This window comes from Chiloscyllium punctatum, chromosome 12 (assembly GCF_047496795.1).
Source record: "Chiloscyllium punctatum isolate Juve2018m chromosome 12, sChiPun1.3, whole genome shotgun sequence".
Lineage (NCBI taxonomy): Eukaryota > Metazoa > Chordata > Chondrichthyes > Orectolobiformes > Hemiscylliidae > Chiloscyllium > Chiloscyllium punctatum.
In genome coordinates, this window is record NC_092750.1 from 64,550,618 (window position 1) to 64,577,419 (window position 26,802).

Below are 26,802 nucleotides of genomic sequence, written 5' to 3' on the forward strand. Positions count from 1 at the left end.
CCTCAACGCTCCAGTCAGTGGAACACATCACTTCCCCTGGATTTTTCTCGCTCTTATAATCTCAAGTTTGTAGCTTAGCCTCACCTAATTGCTAACACCAATTGACCTTAGTCTTTCCATTGTTGAGGACGCATTACATTCTGCACAGCAGTCACACAGCATCTTACAGCTCAGCAGGAGGCCATTTGGCCCATCTTGTCAGTGCCAGCCCTGATTCTTTATCCCTGTAGTTCTGTCACTCTTTTTTTTCCCTCTTTAAATACATATCCAATTCCCTTTTGAAAGTAATGCTTGCAATTTCTTTCAGACAGAACATTCCAGATCACAGCAACTTGCCATATATTAAAGAAAGCTTATCTCCTAATCTGGTTCTTTTGTCAACTGTGTGTTGACTGTGTTGCTGATCTTCCTTCAAAAGTGAACAGTTTCTGCTTATTTATTCCCAGAAACCCTCACAACTTTGGGCAGCCCTCTTACAATTCCACTCAATTTGCGCTTCCGATTTACTTTTTGACATAGATGTTTTCATACTGGTCTCTGCTTCTTCACTCCATGTCTCTACGCACTGTCGTACAATGGCCTGGCTGAGAACTGGCTGTAATATGACTGAGATATGGCTAAGTGGTTTTTTTCGTGGTTTCTCTCAATGCAAGGTGACTGGGAGAATGTCAAAAGCAGAAAGGATTGAAAGTCACTGAAAGTAGCCCAGGTTGGGTCTGTGGAACTATGTGAGGTTATTGAACATGTATGGACTTGAAGTATCAAACGCACAGAGATCCACAAGCAGTTATAAACTGTGCCCAACAATAAGGCTCACTTAAAATTGCCTCAGGGAGGTTCTCATTCAGATTTCTCTATTTGAATTACAATGGACACTTCCCTCATGAAAGCATATCTAGTTTTAGAAATTGTGACCTGAATGCAACCTCCTTCCCAAAAGACTGTCAAGGTACAATCTGCCTGTCCTCCCTTTAGTACCCAAGTCTGGAGCAACTTGAGACATTTTACTTATTGTTATGGGCCAGACCAAACTCCCTCAACATATTTTAAAGGTAGCCTAGATTAACTTTTTCTTATTGTAAAGGCAAATGTAAGATGTTGCATTTGATATGCAATTTCGATTGGTCAAACTATTATATTTGAAGCAAACCACACTTCACTCATACACAATATTTAAAATGCAAAAGAAAAGAAAAGAGTTGGCTGAGCTGTAACTGTATCAAAATGCTTAACAAAATAATAGACACAGTAACTATTGCTAACCAACTCTTCCAATATAGTAACATCCCCTAAAATCTCTCTTGACAAAAGTCAAATCCAGTAAAATAGATAGTCTCACATGAAATTCTAGCCGACCAGAAGGAAAAACATCGAAAGAAAACTCAGCGTAGCAGGGAGAGACGTACTGCAGCTTCTAAACCCTTCTGAAACCCCAGCAACAACTGCTGCTAAACATCTAAAACGAAAAATTCCGGTTCTTTGGGAGCTTGACTCCACCCTTCAGGCTGCTTCTATTGTTCCAACTTTTTTTAAAAAAACCAAGGCCTCACAAACTATTTACTTCACTGGCTTTCCAAATAGACAACTTTCCATCTGTCATAAACCTCTTTTTTTGAAAGAAAAGATCAAAATACACCTCTTGAAGCCAGAGTATCACCACACTAGGTTAAAAGGAGGATAACTTGATGTTACAGGATCAGAGACATGTTCAAATGTTAACTATCTCCCAAATCTGCAGTGTGATTACTTTCAAAAAGACTAGTAATTTGCACATAATGTTAAATCAAACAGCACAAAAAAAAAGGAGATTCAGTCCATCAAACTCACTGTCCCACAGGCTTTATGCTGTTTATCTATTCATGGACACAACTCTTTATTTGAAACATTCTTGAAAATCCCTCCTTGATCTAGAATCTTTGCCCATTCCGATGTCCAATGCTTTCATACCTGACTAATTGTTCTCAAGAGGCAGCATTCACCCAAATGGTTATAGTATAGAAAGCACTATATTCTGCACAGCATTTGAAATCACAGTTCATACCTACTCTATGCACCTTCAGTTCCATCAAGTAGCTTGCCTGTGGCTTCATTGGTACACCCGAACTGTAATTAAGACACTTAGCTGCTAACACGGAGGTGTGTTTAGCTGCTTCTATCCCTTTAAGACCATTGCTCAGGTTTACCTGAGGGAAAATTATCTTGACAGACACATCCTAATACCATCAGAGCCTTATTGCTGGGCACAGTTTGTAACTGCTTGTGGATCTCTGGCTGCTGCTGGCTAATTTCAGAAAAATAAAAAGATAACAAGAAATGATTGACTTCCTTCTGTATATGTTGGCACTTTGTAGTATGACACTTTAAATATGAAGACTAATTGGAAGCCTTAGTTTAATTAAACAGTAGAAACATCTTCTCTAAAAAGATTATTATTTCTAGTTATGGATTTTTAAAAAAGTCTTTGTTACCTGAAGTTTTGATTTACTTTTGAAATGTGAGCGATGCCAACATTAGGGTGTCACAGTAGCTCAGTAGTTAGCACTATTGCCTCATAGCGCCAGGGACCCAGGTTCGATTCCAGCCTTGGGCAACTGTCTGTGTGGACTTTGCACATTCTCCCCTTGTCTACGTGGGTTTCCTCCAGGTTCTCCGGTTTCCTCCCACAGTCCAAAGATGTGCAAGGTCAGGTAAATTGGCCAATCCAAATTGCTCGTGGTGTTAGGTGTATTAGTCAGAGGGAAATGGGTCTGGGTGGGTTACTCTTCGAAGGGTCAGTGTGGACTTGTTGGGCCGAAGGGCCTATTTCCAAACTGTGGAAATCTAATCTAATCTCTGCTGACCCTACTTGCCTGAGAAGGCAGTAATAAGTATTCTTCTTGAACTGTTCAGACCTGTGTGTTGCAGGTATTCTTACAGGGCTGTTAGACAGAGCATTCCAAGATTTGGATGCAGAGGCAATGAAACGATGACAGCGCATGACCAACTCAGGCTTATGTGCGCCTTGGAGGGAACAGAGAGGTGATGATTCCAACACTACTTCTTCCAGGTACTTGAGGCTGCAGGTTTAGGCAGTGCTGCCAAAATGAATCTTGCCATGTTGCTGAAATGCATCCTGTGAATAGTATATGTGTTGTGGGCATGATGTGCAGGTAGTGATGGAGTCAACGTTTCAGTCAAGATGCAATGAGGAAGCAACCATTTAAAAAGAAAACCCAAACAGTACCATAACTTTTAAGATACTTTCCCCTTCAGGGAAAGAGGCATTGATTAATTTGGTGGAATTTTAGAAAGCAGCTACATCTGGATTTGCATTAGATAGTTTCAGCACACCATTGATCAAAAGCATCATACACAGAATGCACTGCGACTCACCAGCCCAACTTTGGCAGCCATAACCCGCAAACTCCTAAAGGAAAAGGGACAGTCACTATCACCATCTGATTTAACCCTACCATTACAAGGAATTACTGATCCCTGCCACAATGATGTGACTGAATATTTTAGATGAAAATCAAGAGAAGTCTTTGAATTTCAGGGACTATACAGAACAGTTTCCCTACTCAAAATGAAATATATTCTCTCTGCTGTCTGAAAGAGTAGCAGCTAGACTGACTCCAACTCAAGTGGGAGCCAAGCTACAATTTGTCTGTATGGTGAAAAAGAGACTAGCAAGAATTACCTTCTTCCCAATCTCTCTGCAGAAAGCTAGTGTGTAATGAACAATGATAGGTAAAGGCTTGACCCTCTAACCTACTCAGAGTCAAAATATGTGGTGCCAGAAAAGCACAGCAGGTCAGGCAGCATCAGAGGAGCAGGGGAATTGACGTTTTGGGCATAAGCCCTTCATCAGGAATCACGCTGATGAAGGGCTTATGCCCGAAACATCGATTGACCTGCTCTTCGGATGCTTCCTGAACTGCTGCGCTTTTCCAGCACCACACTTCTCGACTCTGATCTCCAGCATGTGCAGTCCTCACTTTCTCCTCTAACCTACTCAGCCAGCGTATCAAAATATATACTCCTGTTTCCACCCAAAGCCATTCGATCTACTGGGAGAGTCCAGAAGCCAAATATTTCCATTTCCCTGGACATAACTCTGACACTTTCAGGAACAATGAATGTGCAGACAAACAAAAGACTCTACAATGTATTGACTCTACAATGATTTCTCAACTTGCGCATTCAGAAAATCCTCCTGTGCACTCTCGACCATATCAGAAAATGGGAATTCTTCCATTTCCTAGCACAACTACCCATCTCCCTGATTAAGAAATGAATGCATCTAAAAATAAAGTGTAACTATAAATACATGTCATGTCCTTTTAATGAATTGTGCAATAAAACTACGCTGAGTTGTCCTCACGTGGTCTGTTGCTTATTGAATGAACTCATTCTTTACAGAATAAATACTTTAGTTGGTGTTTAAGGTTAGCTCACCATCTGGTGACTTTAGATCATTGTAGTCTTCTGTCATGAACTATGAGATCCTGCATTGTTTATTAGACAGAGTCAATGCTCTGGATTACTTGGGCAAACACTTCCCCAACTTTTAGGTTCATAATTACTTATCATCACAGGCTCAATGCATATTCAATCTTGTTCAACGCTTGACATGACTTCAACATCTGCAATTTTTAAAAAGCAGTTTCCATATGACTCACCATGTTGCTTGCAAAATGTGATTAAAGGCACAACATTGACCTACCAACCCTCTTTAACTGATATAAGCCAATTAAGTAGCCAATTATTATAATGGGACTCTTCTATTGACCCATGCCCAGCTGAGAGGTTGCAATATGCAAATTTACAAAAAGAATAGGAGCATTCAATAGAGGAGAGTTCCTGAATTCAATGTATATTGTAACCCAGTTGGTTTAAAAGGGGCAATTTTGCCCCATCTCCTGCTGACTATATGCAATGTGGCACCATAGAGTAAATGGAAGCAGATACTGCATGGAAATATAGTCTTGTACGAGCAAGAGACATCTTTGGTTTGTCTGTTGGATAGAGTCAAACTTCAATATTTGCTTATTTTCTTAATGTACTAAATATATAATTGAACCATTTGTGACTATAAAGTTTTTTTAATGATTAAAGTATATTTTTGAAATTAAAATACATACAGGATGCTTTAAGGATACATTTTAACTGCCCACTGGGGGCTTGAATGTCAACTTGGTCCAGTTGTAGCAACCTTGCCTTTAAAGGTCTCATTCCAGGGACTCAAACATGGGTAGCATGCTGCCTCACAAGAGGTGGGACCTGGGTTTGATTCCACCTTCGGGCAAATGTCCAGATTACACAGGAGGAAGTGCTGGATGTCTTGAAACGGTTAAAAGTGGATAATTCCCCAGGACCTGATCAGGTGTACCCGAGAACCCTGTGGGAAGCTAGAGGAGTGATTGCTGGGCCTCTTCCAGAGATATTTGTATCATCGGTAGTTACAGGTGAGGTGCCGGAAGACTGGAGGTTGGCAAACGTGGTGCCACTGTTTAAGAAGGGTGGTAAGGACAAGCTAGGGAACTATAGACTGGTGAGCCTGATCTTAGTTTTGGGCAAGTTGTTGGAGGGAATCCTGAGGGACAGGATGTCCATGTATTTGGAAAGGCAAGGACTGATTAGGGATAGTCAACATTTGTACGTGGGAAATCATGTCTCACAAACTTGATTGAGTTTTTTGAAGTAGTAACAAAGAGGATTGATGAGGGCAGAGCAGTAGATATGATCTATATTGACTTCAGTAAGGCGTTCAACAAGGTTCCCCATGGGAGACTGATTAGCAAGGTTAGATCTCATGGAATACAGGGAGAACTAGCGATTTGGATACAGAACTGCTCAAAGGTAGAAGTCAGAGGGTGGTGGTGGAGGGTTGTTTTTCAGACTGGAGGCCTGTGACCAGTGAAGTGCCACAAGGATCGGTGCTGGGCCCTCTACTTTTTGTCATTTACATAAATGATTTGGATGCGAGTATAAGAGGTACAGTTAGTAAGTTTGCAGATGACACCAAAATTGGAGGTGAAATGGACAGCAAAGAGGGTTACCTCAGATTACAACAGGATCTCGATCAGATGGGCCAATGGGCTGAGAAGTGACAGATGGAATTTAATTCAGATAAACGTGAGGTGTGCATTTTGGGAAAGCAAATCTTAGCAGGACTTCTACACTTAATGGTAAGGTCCTAGGGAGTGTTGCTGAATAAAGAGACATTGGAGTGCAGGTTCATAGCTCCTTGAAAGTGGAGTCGCAGGTAGATAGGGTGGTGAAAAAGGCATTTGGTATGCTCTCCTTTATTGGACAGAGTATTGAGTACAGGAGTTGGGAGGTCATGTTGCGGCTGTACAGACATTGGTTAGGCCACTGTTGGAATATTGCGTGCAATTCTGGTCTCCTTCCTATCGGAAAGATGTTGTGAAACATGAAAGGGTTCAGAAAAGATTTACAAGGATGTTGCCAGGGTTGGAGGATCTGAGCTACAGGGAGAGGCTGAACAGGTTGGGACTGTTTTCCCTGGAGCATCGGAGGTTGAGGGGTGACCTTATAGAGGTTTACAAAATTATGAGGGGCATAGATAGGATAAATAGACAAAGTCTTTTCCCTGGGGTCAGGGAGTCCAGAACTAGAGGGCATAGGTTTAGGGTGAGAGGGGAAAGATATAAAAGAGAACCAAGGGGCAACTTTTTCACGCAGAGAGTGGTACATATATGGAATGAGCTGCCAGAGGATGTGGTGAAGGCTGGTACAATTGCAACATTTAAGAGGAATTTGGATGGGTATATGAATAGGAAGGGTTTTGGAGGGATATAGGCCAGGTGCTGGCAGGTGGGACTAGTTTGGGTTGGGATATCTGGTCAGCGCGGACGGGTTGGACCGAAGGGTCTGTTTCCATGCTGTATATCTCTATGATTCTATGACTCTAAATGTCCACGTGGAGTTTGCATGTTCTCACCGAGTCTGCCTGGGTTCCCTCTGGGTCTGCGTTTTTTTTCCTACAGTCCAAAAATATGCAGGTTTAGGTGGATTGGCCATGCTAAATACGGAGTTACAAGGATTGGGGGCCATGGGTCTGGTCGGGATGCTGTTTGGAGGTTTGGTGTGGACTCAATGGGCCAAATGGTCTGCTTCCACATTGTAGGGATTCTATAATGTAACCTAAGCTTCACACTGCAGTGCAAAGCAGATGAGATGTTCTTAATAGATGGACAGTGAAGAATGGTGTTAAAAACAATGACTGCAGATGCTGAAAATCAAATACTGGATTAGTGGTGCTGGAAGAGCACAGCAGTTCAGGCAGCATCCAACGAGCAGCGAAATCAACGTTTCGGGCAAAATCCCTTCATCAGGAAGGGCTTTTGCCCGAAACGTTGATTTCGCTGCTCGTTGGATGCTGCCTGAACTGCTGTGCTCTTCCAGCACCACTAATCCAGTGAAGAATGTGTGACAATATCAAGAAAGTGGGGAGGTCAATTCCTTCTGTCAATCTAAATCATCAAACAACTTATTTCATGTTTTGGGGCACTTCACTGTGAACAAACTTACTATTACATTTACATTACATACATTTATATTACATAACAACTTCAGCTATAATTCAAAATACTGGCCATACAGATCGCTGTAGCATTTGACAGGCACCACATAAGATGCTTATGAGAAGCATGAAGTAGTTGGACTGACTGTGCTGTGCATTACTAGCAAGTCCCAAACCTATAGGATTCTGAACGCTGCAGGAAGGGCAAGATAAATGTTGCACATCAGTATAAAAAAGTCCAGAGAAAATACTCATCTGCCTCACCACACACAGCTAATTGACTGATATACCCACCCAAAATACTGACTGATGTGGAGAGTTTGAAAATTTATTGCTTGATCTTCTTTTCTCTCTCTATCCACAGACCTGACAAATCAGGCTCAAGTTTTAAAACATTGAGGCTTCCTTCTCTACAATGCTGCAGCAGGGGGATTTACATTGTATGATACAGATAGCTTTGCAGGCAGTGTAGAAATGAATTTTGTGGTGGGTGGCCCATACATCATTTTCCTTTGAACCTTGCTTAAGCCACACTAAGGAATGTCTTTGCTCCGATGACAGCAGGTAATGAATCCAATGCTCAATTATTTACAGTAACATGCCTCAGCGGCCAAGTGCCTGCTGATATATTCAGCCTAATGGTGTGTGACCCAAACAATAAAAGACTAGCAGAAGGAATGAAAAACAAACACAGAAGGCTGATCCAATCTTAGTGACGCAGAGGACAAAAACTTGTTTTATTCTGAAAAGCAAATGGACTGTTAAGTGGTTTTGACTGTTTATACAGTTATCAAGCTTGATGAGACACCCCTTTAAACAACTTCAGTGACACCCATTCAAAATGCCATTCCCAGTATCCTAACTTTACATCCACATTTCTGCTTAATTGGGCCTGCTAACTATTATTGACGAACACAATAGTCTAAACAGGGTTAGGTGTTTGGAGAGAGTCCTAATCTCAGTGGTCCGACAAAGAAAGAACACACAATTGTAAACTGCACCTCTCAGAGAAGACCTGGAAACCCCAGTAAACCAGTCAAGTGACTCAGTGAGGTATAGCTACTGTCGTAACGCCGGAAATGCATCCAATGTTCACAAACCAAGCTCCTGCCAATCAGATCACTGCCTTAAGTTAGTGAATGGATAAATATTGGCGAGAACATTGGGAAATGTTCTCTTGTCCTTCATTGAATCAACATCACAGGACCTCTAATAGCCATCCACGATTGCAGCCAAAGTCTTGGTTTAACAACTCATCTGAAGGACTTCACATCATAGGATACAATATTCAACTTAACATTCCGCACAGCAATTCAACAAGGCAGATCAGCCACCTGTCAAACAGAATGAAAATTGGGTGGGCTCTACAAAAAGAGTAGCTGTTGACAGGAATTTATTTCTTGGAATGTGAAAAATGCACTGCAGGAATTCATTGACGGCCGAGAAAGTCAGATTTTTAAATCAGTAAGGGAATCGAGGGTGATGGGGAAAAGTGTTGACGAACATCAGTTCATCCATGATCTCAGTGAATGGCACAGCAGACTTGATTGGAGAAGAAGGACATTCAGTCAAGTCTTATTCTGGCAGTTATCACAGAATCCCTACAGTGTGGAAAGAGATCACTCGGCCCATCGAGTCTGCACCAATCCTCCAAAGACCGTCCCACCTTATCCCAAAACTCCACATTTCCCATGGCTAATCCATCTTTGGACATCAGGAGGAAACTGGAGCACCTGGAGAAAACCTGCACAGACATTGGGAGAACATGCAAACTCCACACAATGACCCAAGGCTGAAATCAAATCTGAGTCTCTGTCGCTGTAAGGCAGCAGTGCTAACCACTGAGCCACCGTGCTGCCCATAGCAACTTATGATTTTTATGGCTTTTACTTTCTTTTCTTCAAAAAAAAAGTCATTGTGTTGTTTACAGCAAAGGAAGACGCCATTTAACCTACGAAATCCTTGCAGAGCAATCTAGTTAGTCCAACTCCCCTGCTTGGTTCACCTACCCCTGCTTCCATCAAGTGCCCACCTGATAGCCATCAGGATTTATCAATCATTTCCATATCTAGAGACAGGAACAGGCCAAACATCACTTACGTTGAGGGTAGTGCCCTTTTAAATTGGTGGTATTACCATCACTACCCTGATTGTGGGCTTGTCTGTTGAATAGCACCGGGACACTGTAGGTCTTTCCTGTTTTTCCTGTGATTACTGCCGACTATTTCTCTGGACTTGTCCGAGAGGAACAGCAATGCTCAAGGTGACTCGTCAAACTGAAGTTTCCCTCAAAATCTACAAGAGAATGTCTATTGTTCTGGCCGTAGATCTGACAGATAATCCACCAATGATTGCAATTCCAAGCGTTACCTTGAATTAATCTCCAGGACAGTAGCTGATTTGAAAGAAAGCGTTGCGTTTATTATAGCGTCCTGGATGACTGCAGAACACTCAAAGTGCTTTAAAGCTAATGAAGTATTTTTGAAGCATTGTCATTGCTGTAATGTAGGAAATGCAGCATCTAATTTTCACACAGTAAGGTTCCACAATACGACAATGCGCAATTTTTTTTCTTGCGATGGGAATTAAGAGAAGAACTTTGGCCAAGGCATCAGAGATAACTCTCCAGCTGTTTTACAAAATACATCCATCTGGGGGAACACACAGGGCCTCAGCTCTTCATTTCATCCAGAAGAGAGTCCCACTCCAGGCCAGTCCCCGTTGTGCTAAACTCAGAGTTGGACTGGTACCTGGAAACTTTTAGAATCAGTGGCAAGAGTGTTACTCAATGAGTCACCACTCACATTACAGCACAGACTACACTCGAACAGTACTGAATTGGCAGTAATGTACTTTCAGATGCCCAGAAGTTGTGCAAGATGCTACAGAAATGAATGGGTTTTTCTTCCTTCTTTCCCTATTATGGTTCTGAAGGCCAAAGTTCAATCACTGTTTGCTCTAATTTAATACAATATTTCCATTGATGTGGTGCAGAGACACTGAACTCAGGAGGTGAGAAATATCAGCAGGGTACCCTCTGCTCTCTAGCGACCTCTGTTGGAAATTGCAAGTGTTCACATGTCAACTGAGGTCAGCTGCACCCTCCCACCTGAAAAATAGTCAAGGTGCACAAAGGTTATCTATGGAACTGGATCGCAACATGGCTCAACGATGGGAAAACTATGAGACAGCCTGCAGTTTGATAAGTGAATGTATTTTCACCCATCACTCCTATGTTTGCTGACCTACTGGCTCTCAATCCACCAGGGTGTCTATTTTAGAATTCTTAAACTGGGGTTCAAATTGCTCATATTCTTTCACGCTCCCGGTCTCTAGCTTCCTCCAAGCGACATGCTTGGCTCCAACTATGGCATCCTGTACATCCTTCATATGCCCTGAACCTTATCTCTCCCCAAATCTTTGTCTCTCTCACTCCTCCATTAATACACAACTTAACACCTCTTTCTTTGACCTAGTCAGTTTCCCATCCCTGCTTGGATCAAAGTCAGTGTTTTTGTTTTGATAATGCTGCACTTGGTATAGTCTATGTAAAAAGGGTTATATAAAATGTGAGATGTCGTTGTTGCTCATTTATCACCAGTCCACACTAAGGTCTAATGAGTTACATATATCTTGTCTTGTCACAAACAGAAGACCATTATAGTACATTTGTTCAAGGTACAAGTACATTTGTTCAAGGTACAAGTACATATGTCACAAGTCACCTGATTGTCCTTTGCATTTTACACACTTCCCTGTAGAGTTAAGAGGAGTGAAGGTATGTCTTACCCCTATTGTTGAATTTTATTAGAATCATAGAAACTCTACAGTGTGGAGACAGACCATTTGGTCCAACAAGTCCACACCAACCCTTCAAAAGAGTATCCCACCCAGATGCACTCCCCTACCTTATTAATCTATATTTCCCTCGACTAATGCACCTAACCCACACATCTCTGAAAACGATGGGCAATTTAGCATGGCAAATTAACCAAGCCTGCACATCTCTGGAACGTGGGAGGAAACTAGAGGAAAACAACACAGACACGGGGAGATGTGCAAACTCCACACACACAGTCACCAGAGGATGGAATCGAACCAGGGTCCCTGGTGCTGTAGGGTAGCAGTGCTAACCATTGAGCCACCGTGCCACCCATTCTTTGCATCTTCTGGATTTCATCAACTGGTCTTCTTGACAGCCTGATCTCAACAATATCCTTCAGGACAGAAACTGGGTGGGAGAAATGAGTGGACACCAAAATCAGAAGAAATGAGCAAAGGAGGGATTATAAAATTGAAATAGGGAAATGAAAGAGAAAGAAGGCACAAGAATTTCAGTCTTGTGAATAGGAGTAAGGCAAGAACGTTCAGTCTTTCAAGTCTGCCCCCCCATTCAACAACATTATGGTTGTTCCAATTATGTTCTCAAGTCCATTTTCCCACCTGTCCCCTTCACCCTCGACTCTTATCAAAGAAAAAACAGCATGTCAGATTTTCAGGCACCGGCGCTACCAGTGTGTCGTTCATGATGGAGGTTGTTCATTTCCACCACCCCCCACCTTCCACGCTGAGTCTAATTATGAGAGAACAGATCAGTAGAGTGTCTTAACAAGAGTCTTACTTGTCTGATATAACGAGGTCTAGTTTATTGCATGATAGCATTAGCAATGAGTATTCATTAATTTGGCATAATCAAACAAACAAAATGTAAAAGACATTTAGGTAAGTACATGAATAGGAAAGGTTTGGAGGGAAAAGGGCAAAATGCAGGCACGTGGGACTAATTTAGTTTGGGATTACTGTTGGTGTGGACTAGTTAGACCAAAGGGTTTGTTTCCATACTGTATGACTGTCTCCGTCAGGCTCTAGATCCAACGACTGAATGGCATTATTAGATTAGGTGGAGCTCTATATTGCTCAACATTAACTCTTGTTTAACCATTTCCCTATTCAACACTACCTAATTCTGTCTTAAATTTATGCCAGATGGAAGAAATTAATGCCCGCAAGGCGGCAAGTCCAGAGATGAGGGCATTTGATTGGGCAGAATGGTATGGGGTGGAGATCCAGACATCTTCCTAATTCCACTCCCCTCCTCAATCAATTCAAGCTCCAGACAGGAATAGTGGTGGACAACCTTTAAGCTCAGAGACCAATTGAGGCCCTTAAGTATCATTTAATTTCCTCACCTTACCATCATTGACATCAACTCGCCATCCAGGGAAGATACTTATTGAGGGGGACTCAGTACCCAATCAGGGGACCTGGGACCACCAGGGGCTGCCCACTGAAAGCCACACCCCTGCCAGCGACCCCTTCCCTGGGAACCCCCCTGCCTATACACATTTATCTCTGGCAATCTCTCCTGCAGTTGTGTGTGTAAACATTGGCACTGCTCACCACTCCCAGTTTTCCTACCAGTACTGGACTCACCTGGATCACTGTGGCATGGGGGTTGCTACTGACTATCCAACCAAAGGGCAAAAAACAAATCATACTCGTTATATTCCCCACACCGTGTTTTACAAAAATATGTGTAAGCTTTTAGTATTGGAAGTAAATCTACTAAGAGGTTTGTTTAACTGTTTCGATGTGATGGGTTCAGCACCCCAAACATTTGGTCATCAGCTTCTGGGTTCAAAGGTCATCCAAGGGCTGAAGTAGATAATCCGGGTTGAGGTATCAAGAGAGTGCCTCACACTGTTGAGCAGCGTCAACCTTCAGAGGAAATTTTAAACCAAGGCCCCATTGAGGCAGTTGTTATGCAAGTCATTCTCTTAGTGTCCTAGCCAACATTATGCCTTGAAGTATTGCCAAAGTGCAATCTAACTGACCATTCAACTCCTTTGCTCATTGTGGGATCAGTTGGAGAAAATTGGCTGCCACATTTCCATTTATGCCAAGATAATTCATTGATTGTATTGACATGACAAAGTGTTATAAAAACACATGATTTATTTTCCTTTTCTGGAAAAAGGAGAGTACTGCACCCCTCTTAGCATGTGTTTCTTGGGCTTAAAAACAAGACCAATTTTGAATTAATCACTGAGGATTGCATCAGCCCAGACTATTTCTGTCATTGCTTATACATTGATATGCTCGGCTGTTTTATAAAAACTCAAAGGCATATTACAAAAAACTGGCCCTGCTAAGGTTAATCTGTCTCACCCGAGCATAAAACAAAACATCATGTTTCAAGTTCAGCACAAATTAACTAACAGTTCCTCAGGCCTTTGAAGCAAGATTTTGCCATTTTGAGAAATGATCTTTCTTAATCCCACGACACAGAGGCAGAAGATACCCCTGGCATAGTTTTGCAATGTGCCGAGAGATTGAGATTTCCCATAGACTTCTGATTTCTTAGTGAATACTACAATTGAATGCTAAAAAAATCTGAAGACAACTCTGTTGTTTTACTGCATTGTGCAGATGCCCGATACCACTACAAAACCTACAAACGGAAACAATTTTAGCAATCTCAATGAGCTGGGAGAAGGGAAAGTCTCTGAATTTTATGTTAATCCTTTCACGGGGTGTGAGATTCACTGGTTGGGCCAGCATTTATTGTCCATTCACCATTACCTTTGAGAAGCTGCCTTCTTGAACCACTGGCGTCCATGCAGTGTAGGTAATGCCCAGTGCCATTAGGGACAGAATTCCAGGTGATTGATCCAGTGACAATGAAGGAACAGCAAAGTTTCCAGGACAGAGTTTGACAGTTCTTATTGAGTAAGGGAGTCAAAAGATATGGAGCAAAGGCAGGTAAAATGGAATTGGGAAACAGAAGTGATTACAGAGTATTTCAATGCTCGGCCACACAATGAGATTATGATTGACCTGCAATTTAACTCCATGTATCCCTTTCTCTTTGGTTCACTAAAATCTATCAGTTCCAGAGTGAAACCTAACTCAGCTCAAGTTCTGTTTGGGGAAGAAAACGCCTACCATGCTCGGTGTTTAAATACGTTTCTTACTTCACTCTTGAAAGGTCTGGTTCTAATTTTTAAACTGTGGCTTCTAGCCCAAGACCCTCAATCAACAGAAATTGTAAATGGAAAACAAATACCATGGATGCTGGAAATCTGAAATAAAAAAAAGAGAGAAAACGCTGGAATTATTTATACGTGGAGATAGAAGCAGAGTTAATCTTCAGGTCTTTTTTCATGAGAATTCAGAAATGGAAAAAGGTTTTTTTTGCAAGCGTGGATTTCAGAGTGGAAGAGGAATGAAAAGAAAAATCTGGTTCAGGGTGGAGGGCAGGAGAGATTAAATGTCAACTTGTTTCCTGTTGCAAGGGACATACCTGATTTCACACAAGAAGAGAAACAGAAAGCATTGAAGGTGAATGTGATGGGAGAGAGAAATGGGTATCCAATCAGAGAGAAGAGTCAAACTCTTCAAGGTGGTCAAAAACAGAAACAATAAAAAGGTGCAACAGCAAAATCTTGCAGGTGCTTCGCGTTGGTAATAAAGACAGAAAACACTGGAAATACTCAGAAGGTCTGACAGCATCTGCGGAGAGATGAATGCTCAGGTCTATTTTGCACTGAGACTGATCAATGTCAATGGATTTTCTCTTAACTGCCTCCAGCAATTGCACGTTTCTCTTGTTTCATTCCTACCACAATGGAAGACGTGACCTCATCATAGGGCTGTAAATTTTAAATCAATACCTCTCACTGACATAAAAACTATTGCTTTGAGCATGTCAGTCAACAACTTTGATTGACGACTGCTATTCTGCATTTGGGCAGGTTTGGTTTACAAAAGCTGTGTGTGTCTGGGTATTTCACTGGTTGTCCTTATGTAGTTGGAGCTAAGTTACATTTGTCTACATCTGCTTTTCTACACTAACTGAATCATTGTGGAGGGTTACCCCCTTGATCTATTTCATCACCAGCTTTGAATTCTCTAAACAAGTTCAAATTAAGGTTCTCAAACCCATCGGTAGAAGTCACAAAAATCTGAGTAGTGTTTGACCACAATCCCTGATCTAACCCACTGATACCAAATGATAAAGGGAGTTATCCTGCTGCATTGGACATGAATGCCCTTTAGGTAACTGGAACATTGGTTCAAGAATAATGTACTCCAAGTCCAACAGATTGGCAAACAAAAAGGACCAAAGTGTTTTTATGATCCGTCAATGACCAAACATGGCAAATATATTCACCAGAAAGGCTGAGGAGATCACCTCTAATGGAATGAAGTTCCCACTTAATTTTGGTCTCCTCCCACAGAGATTTATGAAATGGCACAGTTGAACCAGTTTATTTGTAATGTGCATAGTATTCTTGCATGTTGTTCAGTGTAGCTCACATTATCACTCTCACTTTCACACTCCATCTCTCTGTCTCACATACTCAGGCTGGATTTTAGTCCAACTCCAGGGGAACCCAGAGGAGGCAGTGATGGGAGGCCATCTCCTCGTGTTGCACCAAATTAAGGAAAGCGTGGAAGAGGCTGTTGGGCCGCTCCACTGGAAAAGGTGGGCACTGCTGACATGGATGGCGTTACCAGAGGGTGCCTCAATGAGACCTTTAGAAGGCTTTTTTTAAAAATTCAGCCACAGTTACCAGGCCAACATCAGAGAGAGCTAAAGGGCTGAAGCGCCCTGCTATCTGTGGTGTTAGCTGGTTGGGTGGTTGAGCATCTAGAGGAGGCCTCACTACAACCTTTCACTGAGAGGCTGCCTCTGTCTACATGATAGGCATCTACCTCAGTAGAGTGCTGTCTGGAAAATTCAAACCAGTGTTTGTGTGAGATGAGTGCCCTTCATTGATACTGTAATTGGTTATAATGGCTGCCTGCTGTTGCATGGGGTCCCCAAGAAGCAGTCTTGGCTGGGGGAAGGAGCGTACCAGTAGTAAAACACTATTCTCAAGGTTTGTCACCATGACAAAGACCATTCAGCCCATTACCTCCATCTCATTCGTGACACCCATCCTCAAAGAACAATTGGAAACTAGATTCTTGACTGCTATCTAAAGGGCATTCTTCTCCCTGGAACATTTCTACAAAACTGTTAAACAGAAATGTTAAAAAAAAACAAAAAGCACAATCTCCAAGCAAATAAAAAAGGATGGATGGTGATAATTTATACTGGCCACATTCCAATCTGCAAAAAAAACCTTCCTTTTTAAGGAATCTAAAGAATTTAAACAAATGTCAAGATTAAGGAACTTCCTAACAGGATTGCAAGAGAAGCTAAAAAGCTTAAGAAGTGGTACACCACAAAGGGCAAGTGAGGACAGGCAACAAATACCAACTTTGATACTGATATTCACAATCACCAGAATGAAGTTGGAATATTAAATTGTTTTTAAAATCATTGTCAAATCTGAATTTAGGTAGCAGTCACTTACACACGAGTGGGAGGCAGTGTTGCATTAGAATAGATAGTGAAGGTGTACAAGAAGAAGATGTTATCGGAATGGATGGAATTGAGATGAAAGAGAGCCTTAAATAGACAGGAATATTAGATCAGAATGTTAGGTTCTTATTGACCGAGGAGCTGGGCAAAAACCCGGAGGAAATCTAAATGGACCATAGCATCATCCTAGGTACGACCACCTACAAAAGGTACAGGTTAGAATTCAGAGATGTACAGCACAGAAACAGACCCTTTGGTCCAACTTGCCCATACTGACCAGGTATCCTATATTATTCTAGTCCCATTTGCCAGCACTTGACCCATATCCCCCTAAACCCTTCCTATTCATCTGTTTGGGGATTATTAAGCACTAGGAAGGAAATTGAAGTACAGGTCCTCAAGGGTCATAATCTCCAGATTACTGCCCGAGCCACGTGCCAATTGGCATAGAGATAAGAAAATTAGGGAAGTAAACACGTGGCTAAGGGATTGGTGTGGGAAAGAGGGATTCCACTTCATGGGGCATTGGCATCAGTTTTGGAACAGGGGGGATCTGTACCGTTGGGACGGTCTCCACCTGAACCGATCAGGTACCAATGTTCTAGCGAAGAGGATAAATAGGGTGGTCAGTCGGCCTTTAAACTTCTGAGTTGGGGGAGAAGGGAAAGTGAAAGCGACAGGGAGTATGCGGTTAAATGGAAAGATAAGCAGCAGGATAGCATGTGTGCAGGCGGATTTAAACTTGAGGGAGACTGGGAATGCAGCAAAAAGGAAGGATAACTTAAGACATCTTATGACTTCCAATATGTCTAATGATAAGAAAGTTAGCATTAAGGCACTTTAACTGAATGCTCGTAGCATTCATAACAAAGCAGATGAACTAATGGCACAGATCATCGTGAATGATTATGATGTGGTAGGCATCACAGAGACATGGTTACGGGGGGGGGGGGGGGGTCAGGACTGGCAGTTAAACATCCAAGGATTTTCAACTTATCGAAAAGACAGGGAGGTGGGCAGAGGGGGCAGGGTTGCCTTGTTAGTTAAGAACAAAATTAAATCTATGGTACTGAATGACATAGCGTCGGATGATGTGGAGTTTGTGGGTGGAATTGAGGAACCACAAAGGCAAAAAAAAACATAATGGGAGTTATGTACAGGCCTCCTAATAGTGGTCAGGACCAGGGGCGCAACATGTACCAGGAAATAGAGAAGGCATGTCAGAAAGGCAAGGTCACGGTGATCATGGGAGACTTCAATATGCAGGTGGACTGGGTAAATAATGTTTCCAGTTGATCCAAAGAAAGGAGATTAATGGAATGCTTATAGGATGGCTTTTTGGAACAGCTTGTCATGGAGCCCACAAGGGAGCAGGCTATTCTGGACATAGTGCTATGTAATGAACCAGACTTTATAAAAAAAAATCTTAAAGTAAGGGAATACTGAGGAAGCAGCGATCATAATATGGTAGAGTTCAGTCTGCAGTTTGAAAGAGAGAAGGCAAAATCGGATGTAATGGTGTTACAGTTAAATAAAGGTAATTATGAGGGCATGAGAGAGGAGCTGACGAAAATTGACTGAAAGCAGAGCCTAGCAGGGAAGACAGTAGAGCAAAAATGGCAGGAGATTGTGGGTAAAATTGAGGACACTGTACAGAGGTTCGTCCCCAAGAAAAGATTATCCAGGGAGGGATTAGACAGCCATGGCTGACAAAGGAAGTCAGGAAATGTATTAAAGAAAAAGAGAGATCCTATAAAGTGGCCAAGAGCACTGGGAAATCAGAAGATTGGGAAGGCTACAAAAACAAACAGAGGATAACAAAGAGAGAAGTAAGGAAGGAGAGGATCAAATATGAAGGTAGGCTAGCCAGTAATATTAGAAATGATAGTAAAAGTTTCTTTCAATACTTAAGAAACGACAGGCAAAAGTAGACATTGGGCTACTTCAGACTGATGCTGGAAGCCTAGTGATGGGAGATAAGGAAATAGCAGGAGAACGTAAGTACTTTGCGTCAGTCTTCACAGTGGAAGACATGAGTAATATCCCAACAATTAAAGGGAGTCAGGGGCCGAGTTGAGTATGGTTTCCATTAAAAAGAGAAAGTGCTAGAAAAGCTAAAAGGTCTTAAAATTGATAAATCTCCTGGCCCCGATGGGCTACATCCTAAAGTTCTGAGGGAGGTGGCTGAGGAAATAGCGGAGGCGTTGGTTGAGATCTTTCAAAAGTCACTGGAGTCAGGGAAAGTCCTGGATGATTGGAAGATTGCTGTTGTAATCCCCTTGTTCAAGAAAGGATCAAGGCAAAAGATGGAAAAATATAGGCCAATTAGCCTAACCTCGGTTGTTGGTAAAATTCTAGAATCCATCATTAAGGATGAGGTTTCTAAATTCTTGGAAGAGCAGGGTCGGATTAGAACAAGTCAACGTGGATTTAGTAAGGGGAGGTCGTGTCTGACAAACCTATTGGAATTCTTTGAAGAGGTGACAAGTAGGTTAGACCAGGGAAACCCAGTGGATGTGGTCTTTCTAGACTTCCAAAAGGTCTTTGATAAGGTGCCACACGGGAGGCTGCTGAGCAAGGTGAGGGCCCATGGTGTTCGAGGTGAGCTACTGGAATGGATTGAGGATTGGCTGTCTGACAGAAGGCAGAGAGTTGGGATAAAAGGTTCTTTTTTGGAATGGTAGCCGGTGACAAGCGGTGTCCCGCAGGGTTCAGTATTGGGGCCGCAGCTGTTCACGTTATATATTAATGATCTGGATGAAGGGACTGGGGGCATTCTAGTGAAGTTTGCCGATGATACGAAGTTAGGTGGACAGGCAGGTAGTACTGAGGAAGTGGGGAGGCTGCAGAAGGATCTAGACAGTTTGGGAGAGTGGTCCAGGAAATGGCTGATGAAGTTCAATGTGAGCAAATGCGAGGTCTTGCACTTTAGAAAAAAGAATACAAGCATGTACTACTTTCTAAACGGTGAGAAAATTCATAAAGCCCAAGTACAAAAGGATCTGGGAGTGCTAGTCGAGGATTCGCTAAAGGTAAACATGCAGGTTGAGTCTGTGATTAAGAAAGTGAATGCAATGTTGTCATTTATCTCAAGAGGGTTGGAATATAAAAGCACCATTGTGCTACTGAGACTTTATAAAGCTCTGGTTAGGCCCAATTTGGAGTACTGTGTTCAGTTTTGGTCCCTACACCTCAGGAAGGACATACTGGCACTGGAGCGTGTCCAGTAGAGATTCACACGGATGATCCCTGAAATGGTAGGTCTAACATATGAGGAACGGCTGAGGATCCTGGGATTGTATTCATTGGAGTTTAGAAGATTAAGAGGAGATCTAATAGAAACTTACAGGTTAATACATGGCTTGGAAAGGGTGGACGCTAGGAAATTGTTTCCGTTAGGCAAGGAGAGTAGGACCCGTGGACACAGCCTTAGAATTAGAGGGGGTCAATTCAGAACAGAAATGTGAAGACATTTCTTCAGCCAGAGAGTGGTGGGCCTGTGGAATTCATTGCCGCGGAGTGCAGTGGAGGCCGGGACGCTAAATGTCTTCAAGGCAGAGATGGATAAATTCTTAATGTCACAAGGAATTAAGGGCTACAGGGAGAATGCGGGTAAGTGGAATTGAAATGCCCATCAGCCATGATTAAATGTCAGAGTTGACTCTATGGGCCGAATGGCCTTACTTCCACTCCTATGTCTTATGGTCTTATGTACCAGCCTTCACCACTTCCTCTGACAGCTCATTCCATACACTCACCACCCTCTGCGTGAAAACGTTGACCCTTAGATACCTGTTAAATCTTTCTCTTCTTGCCCTAAACCAATGCCCTCTAGTTCTGGACGCACCCACCTTAAGAAATGACCTTGTCTATTTACCCTATCCATGCCCCTCATGATTTTATAAACTTCTAAGTCCACCCCTCAGCCTCCAACGCTCCAGGGAAAACAGCCCCAGCCTATTCAGCCTCTCCCTCTAGCTCAATCCCTCCAACCCTGGCCACATCCTTGTAAATCTTTTCTGAACCCTTTCAAGTTTCACAAGATCCTTCCTCTAGGTATGGTGGAATACTCCCCATTTGTCTGGATGGGTGCAGCACCAACAGTTTTCAAGCAGCTTGCATCAATCCAGGACAAAGCAATTCATTTGACAGAAATCCCAACCACCTTCAACATTCACTCCCTTCACCACCATTCGCACAGTAATGGGTGCTATCTACAAGATGCACAACTCACTAAGGCTTCTTCAACAGCACCCATCAAACCTCCGACCTATAATATTTAGAAAGACAATGGGAACACCACCATGTGCAAGTTCTTCTTGAACTCACATCATCGTGACCAGGAACTTATCACGGTTCCTTCACCATCATTGGGTTAAAATTCTGTAACACCTTTTCAATTACCACTGTGGGACTCCATATACCCAGGTGTTTCAGCAGTTCAAGAAGGCATTTTCTGTAGGTCAAGTAGGGTCAGCAACATTTGCTGGGCGAGCCATCGTGCCAATTTTATTCAATTGTGGAATAATATGGAAGTGTCTGGAAAGTAGGCCGCACACCTCTATCAAACTAGGACCAACACAATTTATCATTTTGAAAAGTATGACCCCAGTTGATGACAACATTGGAAAAAAGTTAGATTCCAAAGTGGAAGCTGGCTTGATAGACCATCGGTTTTATTCTTACTATTTGGTTGCCATGGTGATAAATTACTGAACATATTCACAAGGCACAGCTAATATACTTCTGACAAAAGAAAATAAGATTACACAGAAGAAAACACAAATTAAACTTTATATATGACAATTTGGAAAGATATTGTCATAAGCACTGGCAAAAAAAATCAATATCTTTTCTCAATATTTACCCATAGTGAAGAATTATTCACATTTGCCATTTTAAAATTTGTTACTCAACTGACGAGGTCACAAGTGTTGCATATGGTGAATTTCTATTCATTTACTGGATGTGATGCTCTCTGTTCCTGTCTCTGAGACACAGACACAGACACAGGCTCAATTTTCCCATTGAATTGTAATGGAAAATATCTTTTTCCAGTTACTTTGAGGCTGCTAGACAGCCCATCAGCTGATATGCATCTTCCCTCCTGAAGTTTGCTTTGTTTGGCTTCTGCCCACTCTTCCTGTAGGTTGTAAAAGTTCATCTTAGTAAACACAGCAACAACATTCTCATCAGATAGCTTACCTAGTCATTTAGGTTCAATCGTATGATTTATTAGAAATACTGTTTCGATTCTGCTTTTTCTAAATAAAATGTTTCTGACCATTAGAAAGAGTCACCTTCACAGAACTATATCAACCATAAAAGGTTTACACCCAAGCCTTTATACTGTCAACAACATCAGCTGCATAACTTAGTATTCAAAATAAGCAAGTGCACTTTTTGGGCTGCAGGGTACATTCATAATTACAGTGCAGCACTGGGAATAAGACACAGAATGGGTTTAGAAACATTAGTGAAAGACTAAAGCGCATCAGATTGCTGCAGTTTAAGAAGATGTCTCATGCCTTATAAACAATTACAGATGCTCATTAAGTGCCAATGACATTCATATCCCATCAATAAATTTTTAAAAAGGGGAATTATTTCTGTTACTGTCTGCTAGGAGGGCTCTCCAAGAGTTCTAGCCAAAATGTATCCTTCAAGCAACACCTATAGCAGATTGTCTGGTCATTATCTCATTGCCATTTGCTTGGGGATTTCAAAATGGGCAAATTACCTGCTGAATTACTTCCATTATAACAGTGGCCATGCTTCAAGAGCACTTAATTAGCTGGAAAGTGCTGTGGGCCATTCTGAGGTTACAGAAAGCACTGTACTGTGTCACAACAAGTCCATTCTTTCTTTGATAACTTTGGCACTGCTGTGGAATGGTTGGATGGATAATAGTTAATGAGAGTTAGGAGATTCTGTTAAGAGTCAGTTAACTTTTACACAAATCAATTAGCATTTAGACATTAACGCAGTGCCAGGGACCGGTCACTCAGCCGTAACAGGTAGCACATCTAATATAAATTAAGTTATTGATGGGTTTTTTCCCCAACTACAAACACAGGGACTAGTTTGAATGGCATGTTTAATTTGTAAGTATGCTTTCTGTTCACAGTACTCATGGTAAAATAATGGTGAGTCTGTATTTTCAAAACCTTTGGGATACTGGATTTTAAAATTCCGGCTTATACTCACCAAGGGAAAAAGTATTCAAATATAACTTACATTTCAGAGAGAGAGAGAGAGAGAGACTACATTTACAGGATTAAGCCAGATAAGTAGTACGCCGGGGGAAGAACACTGACAAACAGAACCAAATAAGCAGACAGGCAAAGAAGGTAAGAGACAGAGACAAAAATGGGACACGGACTAAAACTGACAGCGAGAGCCAGAAGCTGAAAAATTTTTCAGCAAGAGTTTGGGTGAGAGGCACAGAACGGGGCGGAGAAGAGAGAGAGAGAGAGACAAGACTGAACCAAACAGGGGGACACACGAGAACTAGGAAGAATCTGTGTCAGAAACAAAAGGAAAATACAGAGAGAGAGAGAACGGAATAGGGAGAGGGATATTTATTTAATGGTTGATTTAGTAAGAGGCAGCCAGCTGAGAGAAAGAGACGCAGAAACACATGAACAGCGTAGGAAGAGATTGAGAGACAGTACAAGGACATCAAGTAATTGGAAGTCTACCTGAGAAGGTGAGCCGGAGCCGGGCTTGGGAAGGTCTCCATGCACCGGTCAGTTTCTCCCCAAGGGCAGACAGGAGCAGGATTTGAAGGAGGAAGGCACTGAGTCCCCAGCAGAGGCTGAAGGGGAATCCGCATCTCGGAGCTGAGCGGCGAGCACTCTTCATCCCCAACATCGTCAGTCCCACTGCTCCTTCTCTCCGACAACAACAGCAGCAATCCCCCGGAAAGCTTGAGACCGTCCTAGTGCAAATCAGAGTGAAGGAGGAGAAAAAAAGCAGCAAACAGCTGGCCGGGGTGGGGGTGGAATGATTGAAATGGCTTAAGTCTTAGCCTAAAAGACCTCTCAAGGCAACTGGTCAAACATAGGAGCTTGTATCTCTCAATTAACCTTGGGCGAGAGGCGGGTCACAGGCATACCGTTCCAGTCTACCCCCAGCTTTTTTTTCTTCCTGAAGCGCACACTGACGGTGAGCTGGCCAGTGACTGGTCCTTCACAGTATCTGCTCTGTCAGGTGGCAGTGTGCACCCACCTTCCAAACTGTCCACTTTCACTTGGACGCGGGAGAGAGACAGGAACACGCCCCTCCTCTCTCTATCTCTCAGCCTTCAAGACTATGATATCCTGCCGAAAGTTAAATGCAAGTGACACATTGCCAACACCGCCTTCAAAAAGAAATGCACAGGAACCCTCCCAGATTAACCCACAGAGGCAGATAACTACTTCCTCTCCGTGCAAAAAATAAACCCCTCCGGCTGCAGGTCAGAGTAAATCAGTCAAACACCGAGTGAAAGAATGGGGGTCTCCTTCCTGCTTTTTAAGTTCACCAGTTGGGTAGTTCGGTCTGTGTTATTTTACAATTGTATGTGTGGGTTTGTACAGGGTGAGTGTTTCTGGGGTGCACTCACTGTGAGCTGCACTTGACTCGCTCAGGTCGCTATATAAACCGCCCAGGCTGGAGAGCAAGAAGGCTACAGGCAATAATGACTTCCTCAGACAGAAGCACTTGTCAGCGTTGCTGCTTTTTTTTAAAATAGCCTTGATCATAGGAACTTTCCAGTGTCAGAGCTGATGTCTCTTGCTTATGCTAGACCCCATATAAAAATCCGATGGTGGATACTGAAAGAACCTGACAGACATCATAAATATTGTATAATGAAACATTACATTCCTCAGGGTTATGGTGTGTGAGCTAGAATTAGCCAGCAAGTTGCACAGAGCAACACGTTTACATGCTTCAAGTGATCCTCGGTAAGATGGTGTATGAGACCTTTAGATCCTCAGGTCACATGCTTTAATGCATTGATTTTTGACGTTTATTCATGGTATACCACCATGGCCTACAGTTATTCCCCTCCCTCGTTGCCCTGAAGTGTTCGGCTTGCTAGTCTATTTCAGAGGGGCATTTAAGAGTCAAGCACATTGCTGTGGGTCTGTAGGCTAGACCAAGTAAGGACGGCAGATTTTTCTTCCCTAATGAATATAAGTGAACCAGATAGTTTTTTAAAAAAAAAATGAAAATAGTTACATATTCTTACAAGTAAGATAGATATTTTATATTCAGATTTTACTATCTGCTATGATGGGACTTGAGCCCATGACCCAAAATTATTAGTCCAGTGATATCACCCTGCCACCACGTCTCCCTGATGCTATCACAAGCATATCTGTAAAGGTACATTGAAGGTGAGATAAAACATACAAGTTATCAATAGGATGTATGTGTCGGTCTTGGAGAGGAATTGACTCTAAGGCTCAGTGGTTTAATTGCAGGGCCAGGCTACATCAATTTACCTGTCAGGACTTAATGGAGGTGGGTGAATGATAAAGGGATTCTGTGGTTAGCATTTCCTCTGGTGACAAACGTGGAGGTATAAACATAAAATGAGAACTTTTCACCTGTTTTCAAGAAAAATCTAGAAGTTTCATCCACAGTAGAAATTGGGAACTCTTCCTGCTTCCCATCCCTCAAAAGCTATGGATCTTGGGTCAGTTGAAGCTTTTAAATTTGAGTTTGATAGATTTTCATTGGGGACGGGTTTCAAGAGATACAGATGAACAGTAAGCAGCTGGTAAATCAGCCATGATCAAATTGGCATACTAAGCTCCCCCCCCCCCCCCCCAGGTTACCAAATTGTCCACCAGGGGGTGATATTCTGGGGTGTCCCACTGCCACAATGGTGGAGCTGGGAGAGTGATGGTGGTTGATAGATTTTTGAAAGTTAGGGTTCAGACACACTGAAAAAAGCATTGGGTTGGATTCTATTCCCTGTGACATTTTCTATGAAGATCTTGACTTTACTACATTGGGTGGGAGCTCGTGAGCATCTGGTTTTAAATCTTATTTCAGCTGACTTCAATAAAACTTAAAGCGACAAGGCTGTCTTTATTGTCAGGGTTCAATGATTTAGCCTTTTCAGTTGTTAGAATTGCGAGATTGGGTGTGGTGTGGGCGACAGACTGATCTACATGTCCTGAGGATTGATTATTTGGAGTGTGAATGTAAGTGTTTTGTTAAGTGTGGGTGTTACCTCCACTGATATCAAATCTGACTGATGGGTGCCTGGACATTACTATCAGTGTACACCTCTGTTATAACTCAAAGCTCTGCCCAGGATTGTACTGCAGGGAATCTAATCTAATCTTTAAAACTACAGAGAGTTGTGAATGCAGTACAGTCCATCACGCAAGCCAACCTTTCATCCATTGATTCCATCTACACTTTTCATTGCTGAGCAAAGGCAGCCAACATCATCAAAGAGCCCTCCCACCCCAATTGTAATCTCGTCCATCAAGCAGAAGATACAAAATCTTAAACACATATACTAATAGGTTCATATACAGTTTCTTTCCCACTGTTATTAGACTTCTGAATGGACTTCTCAAATTTCAAATCTAATGTTAATCTTGCTTTATGTGAACTTGCTTTGCAGCTGTAACTTTGTTTTTCTCGCTATGTTTAATCATCCTGTGATTTTTTTGTGTTATGATCTGCCTGTACTGTACACAAAACAAAACTTTTCACTGTACTTAGATACGTGTGACAATAATAAATCAAGTCAAATCAAATAACGTTCTGGCTGTGATCTCAATCCTCCTCCTGGTGGGCCAGATGTGCCAAGTCAGGACTCACTGCTTTTCAAATCCCAGGCTAGGGACCTGAGCACACACTCCTGGCTGATACTCCAGTACAGTACCAAAGG

General features: G+C 42.3%; 1 protein-coding gene across 2 annotated transcripts in view; it reads right to left on the reverse strand.

Moving 5' to 3' along the window:
• sema3h (sema domain, immunoglobulin domain (Ig), short basic domain, secreted, (semaphorin) 3H) overlaps positions 1–24,295 on the reverse strand; it is a 169,155-nt gene extending 144,860 nt beyond the window's left edge. The window contains exon 1 of one of the 2 annotated variants that reach the window (XM_072582670.1): positions 23,603–24,295. In XM_072582670.1, the coding sequence (XP_072438771.1) occupies positions 23,603–23,774 (172 nt within the window). In that variant the 5' untranslated portion in view covers positions 23,775–24,295. The remainder of the gene's footprint in view (positions 1–23,602) is intronic. The other variant, XM_072582669.1, reaches the window with a different exon arrangement.
• Positions 24,296–26,802: the final 2,507 nt, after the last annotated feature.